The sequence below is a fragment of the Mytilus edulis genome, chromosome 6 (genome assembly GCF_963676685.1).
Source record: "Mytilus edulis chromosome 6, xbMytEdul2.2, whole genome shotgun sequence".
Taxonomy (NCBI): domain Eukaryota; kingdom Metazoa; phylum Mollusca; class Bivalvia; order Mytilida; family Mytilidae; genus Mytilus; species Mytilus edulis.
Window position 1 is genome coordinate 82,764,783 of NC_092349.1, and position 13,876 is coordinate 82,778,658.

Consider the following 13,876-nt stretch of genomic DNA (forward strand, 5'->3'; position numbering starts at 1 on the left):
ACAAAAATACTGAACTTAGAGGAAAATCTAATCGGAAAGTCAATAATCACATGGCAAAATCAAATAATTAAAACAGCAGTATTTGATCAATTAAAACTTAAATTTAAAACTTTATAAACATGCCAAGTGATCTGAATGCTTCAATAAACTAAGCATTTTGTCAAAAGAGTTTTACATATATATTACTTAAAGAAGGTACCGATTGCATTGAGCTGCATTCCTCTAAAACCATACAAAATCAGAAATATGTGTGGTATGACGCATAAATATAATTTTTTGTACTTCCTAAATTTGTCATTTTAAACAATTATTTTTCAAAAGAAAATATCCAAGCTTGGAGATCGTTATCAATCCATGTCGTTTACGCTTTCGCGCATGCTCAGTCGACACACTATATATACTCTTTGTTTCAACACTTGCCCTATTGTACCGTGATTTCGCGTGCATCTTCTAGTAAATTACATGACAAGGATTAAATTCCATCGCAGTTAATTTTTATCACTGTAAATAAACACATAACTCTTTAGTAATGCGTGTAATTTATTCATAATTCCGTATATATTTACCAATAATGAAATAATGAACAATTTCAAGCATGATTAACAGTAGGTTTAGCAAACTTTTTGCTAATAAATGTTGGTTGTTAAAAGCTAATTATAGAACACAGATGTTTACAATAACATAATGAGAGCCGTGGTGTAGTGGTTCGTGCATTGGACTACTAACACAAAGGTTCCTGGTTCGATTCACGTTCCGGGATGAAAATTTCAGTGTCTGAATTTTCGGCTCTCCATTGACACCATTTGCGAGTATGGTCTTGAGGAGACGATGACAATCCGTCGGAAGGGGACGATAAATGGCTGACCCGATGAGATAGTCATAGCTCTTGTACGTTAAAGACATCCTTGTAGATTTAGAAAAAGAGCACTACAAGGCAGCACTCGCAAACGCAAAGTGAAAAGGGATTAATATAAGTTGCAAAACTTGTTTCCTAATCCACTATAAATAAATATGTTTAAACTAATAACATTAGAAAACTCCATACGGTATGAGAAAATTATAACAGACTCGGAAGTTCGTTAATTTGGTTTTAGACCAATTGATTGATTGATTGATGCTTTAAAGCAACTTTCAGTCCTATTATACTATTTCGTCGCGGTCAGTATTATGTTGATGAGGAAGCCGCAGTGCCCGGAGAGAACAACCGACCAACTGACAATCCAAGTCATTTAAGATTGGTATTGAACGCACCTCAAATGTGCCGGATTCGAACTCACAATCAAAATGTTCACGAGCTAGTTATAGAATAGTTCGACTACTTCACCACTCAGCCACCTAGAAAAAATGACAAAAAAAATAATGTAATGTTTAAAAGTAATTTAAACGACACTACTTTCACTGAACAAACTAGTTAACTTACTTGTTGATGTTAATGAATTAGAACCAACCAATAAGTAAACTTCATTGCCTTGATGTCTCCACACAAGGGCATCAAATGTTCCAGTTGCCCTGGTGTGAAACTTCCACTCATACACGAAACCACAACAAGGATAACGAAATTCCTGAAACTGAGTCAGCACAACAACTGTTCCTGAAAACATATTTCTACATTGGAATTTTAATCATAATTTACCCTTATTGCTTTCACAAGATTCAAGATTCAAGTTTCAAATGCTTTATTTACCTCATAGATATGATTGCGCAAGTGAGCAATTATATATCATAAACATCTAATTTCATGGGGATGAAGAGAAGACAGAAATATTAATTATATAATAATATTCAATGATTTCAAGGAGTTCATTCTCTTACGTTAATAAAAGCACCAGAAGTATACCGATGTTCAAAATTCATAAATCGATTGAGAAAAAAACAAATCCTGGTTGAAAACTGAAACTGCGGGAAACACTTTATGTATCATGGATAACCATGTATCTGTTACTCTTGTTTTGATACTTTTTTACTTTTATAATATTTAAGAATTCAACGAATTAAAAAAAAATTTCAGGTTCCACAAACGACATGATGGGTGCAATAAGTGGTGTAGGAACTGTTTATCTTCCTGAGTTTCTTTTTTGCTCAACCATATGTTTTCTATGTAATATTTTGTGAATATTTTCTCAGTTCTTTTCTTTTCTTTCGTTGTGGACTGTGAATCTTTCTAAAGATAACAATAATATAATGTCTCCTTGTATTTTTTTTTTTTTGTTCTTTTCTGTGTTATTCTTTTCTTGTTGTTTTTTTTTTAGTTTTAGCTTGAAAAGAGAAATGATAAATTTTCATGTATCGATTTCATCTGTATGGTCATCTAAAAAAAGTTTCTGAGATTTTATAATAAATAACCAGAGGGAACAAGGTGGGCTAAACACAATTTTCTTCGTTTCTTTTTAAATGTGATGCGAAAGTAGTTTTCTAACGTGTTCGGATTTTTTAACGTTTTTCATCTAACTTATTATGAAATACATTTATCAGTCACCATATTGATCGAATGATTCTCTTTTCAAATAAAACAAATATATAAATATGTTACCTGCTATGTCGTCAGTTTCTTTTTTGCTATCGAGTCCGTTATTTTCGCCAGTTTCTCCGTTGGTTGTGCATTCATCAGCAGCACTAACCACTACAACAAACAATCAAATATAAATAAGTAAAACAAGATATTTGTTTACGGGGACAGCTTAAGGACGCCTCCGGGTGCGGGACTTTTTCGCTGCTTTGAAGAACTATTGGTGAGCTTCTGCTGTTGTCTGTTCTATGGTCGAGTTGTTGTCTCTTTGACACATTCCCCATTTCCATTCTCAATTTTACTTTAAAAAAATAGAGAATTCGATAGTTTTTCTTCGTTTTTATAAATGGTAAAGGGTACATTGATACTGTTTAGCAGTAATGAATCGATAGCAGTATATTTTATTTATGCTGCCCCTCTATTTATATTATATAAATGACCAGGCGTTTGCTCAAGATCTATTATCCATATCAGTAGCTATAGATTTGAAACTAGTATGAAAATACGAATATTGTTTAATGAAACAACGCACTTTTCATTTTTTTTCAAATCCTTTTTAGATTTTGTTTAATGTCTGCTCTCCCAATTTTTTTATCAGGATTTTGATTTTCAAAAATGTTGACTTTGAGCATCACTGAAAACGCATGTATCTTTGTAGTGCGCATCTGATAAAGTAATACTTGTACCTTTGATGTTGGTGGTTATTAGTCCAAAAACTGCGCTATCATGGTAGCGTGTTGTAATTCTTTTACACGTTACATTGTGAGTAAGTTTGAGAAATGTTTAAAATCGTGTTGGGAATGGTAAAACGGTTATGATTTATGAAGTGGAAACGATGTATAGGCAATAATAGTGACTTGACATATCAACGATATAATAGAGACTTAGAACGGGCTTTTCCCCCGTTTCGGGACGAATCCTTATAACGATGATATGACAAATCAATACACTTTTATTGTCTTTATAATGCAATCTAGACATTAAACATTCTCAAGTGTTGTTTTGTGTGTTATTGTTTTTTATTTGATGTAAATATTGGAAATAAACCCATTTAAAAAAGCAATATCAGGCGGAGTAATATTATAACACAACAAAATGTAATCTGTTGAAGCCAATCCGATGGTGAACGAATTCGTATATATATATATATATATATATAAAAAAATATGGTCTAAAATATCGACAATGAACATAAAGCATAATGATTTATAGATTTTAAACAAACAATAACATTTATAGATTTTAAGCCAAAAACAATATCAAGTGAAATAGGTGTTTCCAACAATGGTGAAAGAATACGTTTGAGTCGTTTAAAGCTTCGATATTATAAAAAGAAGATGTGGTATGATTGCCAATGAGACAACTATCCACAAAAGACCAAAATGACACACATTAACAAATATAGGTCACCGTACGGCCTTCAACAATGAGCAAAGCCCATACCGCATAGTCAGCTATAAAAGGCCCCGATAAGACAATGTAAAACAATTCAAACGAGAAAACTAACGGCCTTATTTATGTAAAAAAAATGTTTGAAAAACAAATATGTAACACATAAACAAACGACAACCACTGAATTTACAGGCTCGATGTTTATATTGGAAACACTGATAGGTTAAAGAGGTCGTCATTAATAATGCAATATAGTTCGGGCAATAACTATTTGAACATTCATGAGGAAACGTGATATCAGGTCAGTCACTGTATATAACATAGAGAATAATACATGGCAAATTCGGGTTCACATGCCGTATCTTCCCGGGATACCAATATCAGCCCGAGGGCCTTTAGGCCCGAGGGATGATGTTGGTCGAGGGTGATACGACATGTGATACGGCTTTTGCTATGTTATATACGCTTTATTATGCTTTATCATATATTTGAATAGGAGAGTATATAGGAACTGCTTACTGATCCAAAGCACATGGGTAACATTCAGATTCATTTTTGCCTTGTTTTCACAGCCTTGTCATATAAGAACTGTTTTATTATTCATCCGAAGCACCTGGGCTAACTTCCAATTGTAGTCCACAGAAATGTTTTGTTGTATTTTTTATTTATTTTTGTTTTGTTTTCATTTTTGTGTCCTACTTTATTTTTGAGACTGTTGTATGTACTATATAGAACACATTCTGAATAAAACCTATTAACAAAATAGTAGCACTAAACCAACAATTTAAAAACAAAAATACTGTAATAAACAAAAGACTACTTTGACACTGGTGAGTGAAATGTGCACTTTTGAATATTAAAATTAAAAGTTGAACCCTCTTGCTGCCTGTAGTTCTTTTAAGATTTCATTTTGTGTGCCAGAAAATATTAAAGATCGTCGTCTGTGACGTCATATTCAAAAAATGCCGTAATAACCATTCCATTTATGGAATAACTGTTTCACAAATGATATCAGATATGTTCCTTACGTCGTAACTACAATTCTCTTACCTTTCATGAATGTGACGTTCTGAATTAGACTATTTACTGGATTTGTTATCACATAAGCAACACGACGGGTGCCACATGTGTGGAGCAGGATCTTACTGGCATTACTAGCCGTTAAACATAAATTTGTAATCATGATCCTAATTGCGATTAATCATACGTTTAAATAGATTAATATCATACGTTTAATTAGATTTATATCGTGCACAGAAAATAATAAAATCACAAAAATACTGAACTCCGAGGAAAATTCAAAACGGAAAGTCCCTAATCAAATGGCAAAATCAAATGATAATACAAATCAAATGAATGGCCAACAACTGTCATATTTCTAACTTGGTACAGACATTTTCAAATGTAGAAAATGGTGGATTGAATCTGGTTTTATTTCTTACTTGTATGACAGACGCATCAAATTCCGTTATGTTTACAACGATGCGTGAACAAAATAGACATAATCGGTAAAATAGTCAAAATATGATTACAGCAGTCATCACTATGTTACAATCTCAAAACAAACAAACATTTACAAAAAAGCAACAAACAACATCTAACAAATTTAAAACACATTAATTGTTTCGCGTGTTTGGCGTCAGAAAATGTAAACAGTCACATAGGAAGAAATTTTGTCGTATAATGTATATTTAAAACAATTATAATTTCACATTGGGAATGGTGGTATGCAGGGTTAAAAATTATAAGTTAGAATTAATTTCAGAAAAAGACGGAGATATAAAATTATCCAGAAGTTCTTTAGAATTTTTGATAATCTATATATATATGGTTAATATCACTACGCGAGTTATATAATTTTGTCGTTTGTCGTTCAAAGTTTTATTAAATTTATAATAGAACTAATAGATTAATATCATACGTTTAAATAAATAAGCTGCATTGAAGACCTGTTGGTGACTTTCTGATGTTGTTTGCTCTATGGTCGGGCTGTTGCCTCTTTCACACATTCCCCATTTCCATTCTCAATTTTAGTATCGTGCGTTTATATAGATAAGTATCATGCATTTTTTTTTTTAAAGTATCACATGTTACAATAGCTAATTAGTATCATACGTTCAAATAAATTAGTTTCTTGCGATTAAATAGATGATTAATATGCATTTTTATAATTTAGTGTCTTTGAACACATATGAGCATAGGTTTAAATAGATAAAATCATGCGTTAGCATAGATTTGTTTCATAAGCTTGAATTCAGAAACTGCAGGAGAGACTATTCACATTGTATAGTTTAAAAGGTTTTTGGTATTGCTTTTTTATTTGCTTTCAAAATGCGGATTTTCTTCAAATAAACGTTTTTTACTTAAAGATTATAATGCGCAAAAATCTGGTTTGTAAGAACCATGTACTAGATCGAATTAATGATTACATTATCTACATTTTCAAAATCAGAAAATTTGTCCATGATTTTATTTTGGATGTATCGCGTCTTCTGATTGGCTGACAGTGTTTTGTCTATAAGCTCAAAGACATAATTTTGTCATCTGATCGTGACGTCATCAACGTTTTTTCATTATTCACTCCTTCTTAAAATGGAATTAAGAAATTTTCTTTTTCCATCAGCGGTTTTTTTTTCTTCATCTTTGTCTGTTCTATAGTTAAAATTATCATTGTAATTATTTAGATAAAATTTTCAATAACGCAAAAATACGATTTAAAAGATATGAAATAGTTATGCAAAGCAAAACAATAAAAAAAGAAAGAAAAAAAATGAATTCAAATTCTTACCATATAATTTCCTTAACAGAATAATAACAGTCAATAAGATGCTGTTTTTGATATACATATTGATGAATTACGATCAGTTCTGTATGTAAGTCACTTTTTGTAATAGCACGTATACAACTAAACGATTATATTTTGGTATATAGCTATGTAAAGTAGGATTCGTTTTACATAATGATGAAAACCAATCAGTTTTAATATATTTTATGTGAATAACACCCTCTTTTATTCATATTCATATAGTCAAATATTTATAATCAAATGCGTTTTACGTTTTAGCTTTGTTATAGTTGACAAAAACCATCCATTTTTCTCTCTTTTGGTTGGTATTGTTTATTGTAAAGTATATTTACCAATAATTTATCATATAAATTCAATTATATTTTTATTTGAATTTTGCTTTGTACCGTTTGCGTACGAAAATATAAAATAAAATACCTTGTCTCTTTCTGATGGTTTTTATAGAATAATGATGTATTCAACTAGAGTAGATTTGTTATTGTCAAGCCCGTTTATATCAATTTTTAATTAAATTTTTCTTGTTTACCTACTTCTAATTTTCTAAAGTACAAAATATGTTTGGAGTCTATACACGAAACAAATTGAACGATGCGGCAATGTTTACATAACACGGTTTTTTTTTCTCCGATTATTTGATTTTTTCAAATTTTTACATCAAAAGAAAATGGTAGTACTTCAATCAACGTAAACCTTGTAGGCAGTAGTTGTCCTATGTTACCTCTTCAGATATGAAATATTACAGATAGAGTAATATCTGCAAATTTGTGAAATCTTACTTTATTTGAAATACGAGGGATCATTTTTTTGTACCTGTTGTCTTTGACGAAAAGTAAAATCACAAAAATACCAACCTTAGAGTTAGACGTAGCTACTAAAAATCTGCTAACTTTTGGAATCTTATCTTGACTTAAAATAATCTCAGTTTAGAAAAGTAGTGAATTAAGTCAACATACAATAAAATATCTACTGTCAAGACCTCCCTCTTCAAGAATCGAAATTCACAGTTCAATAAAAGTGGGAGGTTTTGTTAACTATAAAACCAGATATAACCCATCATTCATATCGGGAAATGTATGTACCAAGTCAGCAATGCGATAGTGGTTCTCCATCCGTTCTGTTTGTTGATATAGTCTAGCGTTTGATATTATCAGAATATATAAACCACTCTCTTTTTTAATTAACCTTACAGTATACTATGTTTGAAGAATTCATTTAGAATGGTTTGCTATATAGTTATCAAAGGTACCAGGATTGTAATTTAGTACGCCAGACGCGCGTTTCGTCTACATAAGACTCATCAGTGACGCTCATATCAAAATATTTATAAAGCCAAACAAGTACAAAGTTGAAGAGCATTGAGGATCCAAAATATATTTGTATATGTTACAGTAAATAGGTGAAATTAGGAATTACATGTAATTACTAAAATTTAGGAATTACATGTAATCCCCAATGCACCTAGTAATTCCTGAAATGGCCTAGTTATTACCAGTAATTACTAATTTTAAAATGAATTTTTACACCTATTTACTAACTGTTAAAACAATGTTGTAATATGTTCAGCTGATCAAAAGTTAGGGTAATACTAACTATAGAAGATCAGTGAGCAGTCTTTTAAAAAGTGATTAGCCTAAAATGTAACTTTTTTATAGGAGCATTAGCTACGAGATGTAAAAAAAAAATTTTTGTTTGTTAAATCATTAATGAAAATGATATAGTGAAATTATAATTCACTTTTAGCAGTCAATCTGGATCTATTTTACTAAAAATAAGCTGAGAAACCTGCTTGATGAGTTGTGCACTTGCAAGTGAATAAATGGACCTCATTGAATACTTATTCATGTGACCTTCAACCCCTAGCTGTAGATTGGTTACCGATGGATTCAGATTTAAAATTGTAAGGGTTTCATGGAACCCAGTATATCGCCTATATTTGATGTTAGTCGCAGGCTCAACAAAATTGGGGAAAAAATATTAAAATTTTCCTCCATATACTATCTTTTGTCTAGGACTGTAAGAAGCTTTTGTCCAAATTTGGTTAAAATCCAGGACGGTTTATAAAATATAATAAATGTTTAACATGTTTAAGAAAAACTTTTATTTGAGAGTGTATGTAATGTTAACTGGAGAAAAAAAACGAAGTCCATTTATAAGGAATATACGAAAAAGGATATTTTTTCCATCTTTACCTCTGGATATTATCTCATGATCATAAACAAGCTTCTGTTAAAGTTTGGTAGAAATCCAGGATATTTTGAGAAAGTTATTAAAATTTTAAAAACTTTACCACAGGGTGATTGTAATGTTAACTGGCATAAAACTAGATTTATAAGTAAAATACGGAAAAACTTAATTTTATTTTTACAAAATTTACTTCTTGAAAATTATCTTATAATCATAAGCAAGCTTCTGTTCAAGTTTGGGAGAAATCTAGGATAATTTAAGAAAGTTATCAAAATTTGAAAAACTTTAAAGGGTAGGCCTTGGTAACACCAAAATTTTCCTCTCGTTTAATTTTTTCTTATATTTACATCATTGAAAAGGTAGGGGTCCATGCACCATCTGCCAAAGTCTAACGGAAATTCACCGTTTCATTTTATGTTTAGGGTATATTGAATATGACCAGTTTTGGGGTACCCTACAAAACGGTCGAAACACTAGTAGTTAAAAATCATTGAGTGTTTTTGCACATGTTGTCATTAGAAATACCCCTGACTGTTAAATTGCATAGAAGAAACATATTTTAAAGTAAATCTTAAACATAATGGTAATACAAATAGCCTGAATGTTAAAAGAATACAGTTTTTAATAATTGATACGGCGAAAAGTCTGGCCAGCTCAGATAACACATTTTTGTTCAAATTTAGACAGAAAAAAAATTGTCGTTTAATTCCTGCAAAAAAATGTTTAAACACTTGTTGTTTATTACTCTTTCAAATCACAAAATTTTGCTTTATTGAATGTCTATCATCAAAAAGAGGTGGCGAATTTGCCTGTTAACTTCTCACAATATTTTTCAATTTTGGAATGATATCATATGTCTTGCATGCTGAAAATGATTTTTAGGGAGTTTCAAAACTGTAATAATAACCATTTTCCAGTTTCAATTCACAAACACTACAGAGTATACACTTTTAATGTGCCTTATATTCATTAATCCTTAATTAAGTAAGCTCTAAAATACTTACCCTTTAGTTCTTATTTTGTATCTTGAATTATAACTTTAATTTCAAAACAAAAATATCAAGTTAGTAAATAGCTGTAAAAATTACAAAAAAAATCAGTGAATACCAGTAATCACTGAAACAATTAGTAAATACATGTAATTACTAAATTGGCTAGTAATTACAGGTATTTACTGAAATGTTTAGTAATTACGTGTAATTCCTAATTTCACCTATTTACTGTAACATATATAAAGTTTTAATCTTAAAATCAAGAGCTAATGAATAAAGAGGACATGTTATTATTGAAAAAGGTAAAATAGGTGACGACCTCATTTAAATAAAACTTGGCAAATACAATTTGTCTTAATAGTTTGAAGTTTGCAGACCCAAAATCCCTTTTTCAAAATATATAAAATTCATAAAAGAAACTTTAAATCTTAAGTGTTACGTAGTTTCTTTCTACATTTAGATTTTATTAAGTTTTGTAAATTATACAATATATCAGAAAGACAAACATAACATTTATAAAAGATAAACATGTATACAAGTATTCAATTAGAAATATTGTAGGGCAAATAACAAGAAATATATCATTTCATCAATTTTTTTTACATTTGTACCTATAGATTCATTTTGGTGCAATGTCACTTTTAATTAAATGTTCTTATGCGTAGGTATCAATTCAACAATGCACAATAGTCCTTCGTCGATGCTATTTAACCATTAATTAATTTTAAAATGAAACACGCTTAGTAAATTGATGTTACCTTGCTCTTAGGTATTTTGTGAACTTTTCATTTTTGTCATACAAAAAACAGTTGATTTACAGTTGTAGAAAAATTCACTGAACACAAGAAACGCAATGTTATTATTTAATTTGGATTTTTGGGGAAAATACTGTGAAGTTATAACCAAACATTTTATTTTTGTGTTTTGAAAGTCATCATTAAAAAAACATGCGGCTAACAGAAAGTGATTTGTGTCATGATATATGATAAAATTTTATTTAAAAACTTAAGATATAAAAAGGAATTCGACGAATGCGTGTTCCGTAACCTATTCTGTGGTTACACATTCATTTTACTATTGCAAGAATAAACAGAGAAAATAAATGAAATCAAGTCTACAATCGGTACAGTTGAGAGGAAATTGTTTTCCTATTCATTTTTCGTGTACGGAAAACATAAACAATTATTTTTCCCATATTAAAACGAATTTTAGTTTGGTTTTACTCCTTTTAGTTTTAATCATCTAAACTATACTTTGAATATTTGTAAAAAAATGTACTGCAACTGGAATTATTGCATTCATATCTAGTTTTTAATGATGAATCAATTTTAAATGAGAGTATCTCGTTGGTCAAAGTAGTTCAAATTCTCAACTATACTTTGTTGATACGGAAAACGAATTTTAAAAGAAGAAAGGAATTTCTTTCTTCTATTTCTTTTGTATATATCAATTAAATAATCTGCTTTTTTCTTACTCGTCAATTTCCACTGCTGTACCGTAACGTTTCATTGTTATGCCGTCATTTTGAGTAAGCTAAAAGAATTTTTTTATAATTCTATTCTGAATATACCAAAGGATTGAAATCAAAAAGAGGACTCATAAGAGAACAAAGTGTACTTCATGCATTAGATTGTATTCTTACATCACGTTTCTTATGGTTGAACATCATCATGACGAAACATCAATGAAAGATGTCAAGTTACCTTTCCATGTTTGTTTATTTTTCATAAATTGTATATATATCTAGCTTTTATATACGCATGGAAAAAAAGTATTGCAACACCAAATTGAAATTCAAATTAAAAAAACACTTTTAATTTTTTTGTTAAATAATTTGTTGAAATAGAACTAATTAAACATTATTCAAATATCACCTGAGTTTAATCAATAAATATCGACTCTATCAGTTCTTATCTGCACATGCAGCTACGGTACTCGTAAACACTAAAACAGATGTTTTCATCCTCATTGTTTTCAACACTTAAAATAACCAAGTTTATAAATTTATGTGATTGAGACCTTGTAATTGGTCATCCACAACTCATAACTGCAGCAAGATGGCAGATAATCAGCTTGAGGAAAGCAGGTATGTCGCTGTGACAATTGCATGTATTGTTGGTTATCACCATTCCACTATAAATCGTTTGAGAATAAAAATCAGTCAAGAAACGATGTTAAAGACCTTCCGAGGTCAAGAAGACCCCCTTTAACATCTGCTAGTGAAAATCAAGCATAATGAAGGTTGGTCAGAAGGAAACCCATTGCAAACAATACAATCCTAAAAAGAGAGTGATGACCATACAGGAGCCTTTAAACAAGAACTGTTCGAGATTGGCTCATCGCTACTGGTTATCGTGCGATATTAACATTTCGGGGACCTCTGCCTACGAACAGACACACAGATTCGCGTATCCAATATAGTGCAGAGCTCGCCAAAGTTGGAAATTATCGTCGTGGAGGAAGATCCATTGTTCCAATGGAATTCGGTTTATCTTCCTTGGCCCAATCGTAGTCCGAATTTGAACCATGTCGAGCATATATGGTACACTATTGGGCGTAAAGTGCACGAAAGGACATCCCAGTACAAACACGTCATGAAATAAACAATACCCTTCGTCAAGAATGGTTGCTGCTACCTTAGCAACAAATTAGTCGACTTATGGCAGGAATCAGAAGACGTTAAGATGCGGTTATCCGTTTGAATAGAGGCTGCGCACAAAGTACTAATTCTTTGGCGTATAACGATCAACCATGATGTGAACAATCATCTAAAGATTAATTTTGAAATGTCTGACATTGTAAAGTTCGACTACAGCAAAAGTTGTAAAATGCATTTTTTTGTACCAAAAACACTTCATTTTGTTATAAAAGTTTTGGTTAGATAAAACTTTTTTTTTACATTAATTTTTTGTTTGTTTTAATGCCAATGTCATCATTAATTACGTTTCAATATTATTTTACAAATATTTTATCATATTCCATCCAAAATAAGAGACTGATTTTTCAAGTTTTAAAAAATCAAGGTGTTGCAATACTTTTTTCCATTTTTTTGTCAGGAATTTATTGTGCGAATCATACAAAAAAAATTCATTTTATATTAAATTGTAAAACTGTTGACTTGTTTTCACCACCAAAGTGCGCGCAGTGTGTGTCAGAATGTATGATACATAATCGTATATAGTTCAAGAAAGGACGACTCCAAATAAAAAAAAAATAGCTTATGTTTTTGTTTTATTTTCCTTCCGAATGAATATCTAAACAACATGTAAATCTTGTATAAATGGCAATTAAAATTTTGTTTAACCAACATATTGATATTGACTAGCACGTAAACATATGACTTATTTACATTTTAATTTAAATTTCGTTGCACAGTTTCAGTGTTCTTACAACAAACGATACAGAATGACAAACAATAATAACAATATTACTGTCAAATAATTCAGCATAGTCAATTCTATGTGCTGTTTTTTTCATTTTCAGGCGAGGTTCACCGTAGATGAAATTTATTTTTTTATGTCCTTTTTGGTCATTTAACTCTTCACATGTTTTAATCCTTGACATCCTCGATTTTAATATGATAGAGTTGTTCCGAATGAAGATAAATTTAGAAAAACGCTTCGGATGCCAAAATGTCACAAATTGTTATTTTCATTGTATGTCCTTTCCCTTTTAAAATGAAAGTCAAAGACAATTTTGCAAGAAGGTAATGTTCGGTCTAAGCAGATGTAAAAAGAAACAAATACAAAAATACTGAACTTCGAGGAAAATTCAAATAGGAAAGTCCCTAATCAAATGGCAAAATCAAAAGCTCAAATACATCAAACGTATGTGTCAACAACTGTCATATTCCTGACTTGGTACATGCATTTTCTTATGTAGAAAATGGTGGATTAAACCTGGTTTTAAAGCTAGCTAAACCTCTCACTTGTATGACAGTCGCATAAAATTCTATTACATTGACAACAATATATATGAAAGGCAAAGTACAGAACG

The 13,876-nt window shown here is 30.5% G+C and overlaps 1 protein-coding gene across 1 annotated transcript in view; it reads right to left on the minus strand.

Annotated features, from left to right (window-relative positions):
- Positions 1 to 6,804, minus strand: part of LOC139526681 (protocadherin Fat 1-like) — a 34,666-nt gene extending 27,862 nt beyond the window's left edge. Inside the window, exons 1-3 of the mRNA XM_071321842.1 lie at positions 6,687 to 6,804; positions 2,531 to 2,620; positions 1,421 to 1,591 (exon numbers count right to left, since the gene is read on the minus strand). Of these exons, the coding sequence (XP_071177943.1) occupies positions 1,421 to 1,591; positions 2,531 to 2,620; positions 6,687 to 6,744 (319 nt within the window). The 5' untranslated portion in view covers positions 6,745 to 6,804. The remainder of the gene's footprint in view (positions 1 to 1,420; positions 1,592 to 2,530; positions 2,621 to 6,686) is intronic.
- Between the last annotated feature and the right edge of the window lie 7,072 nt (positions 6,805 to 13,876).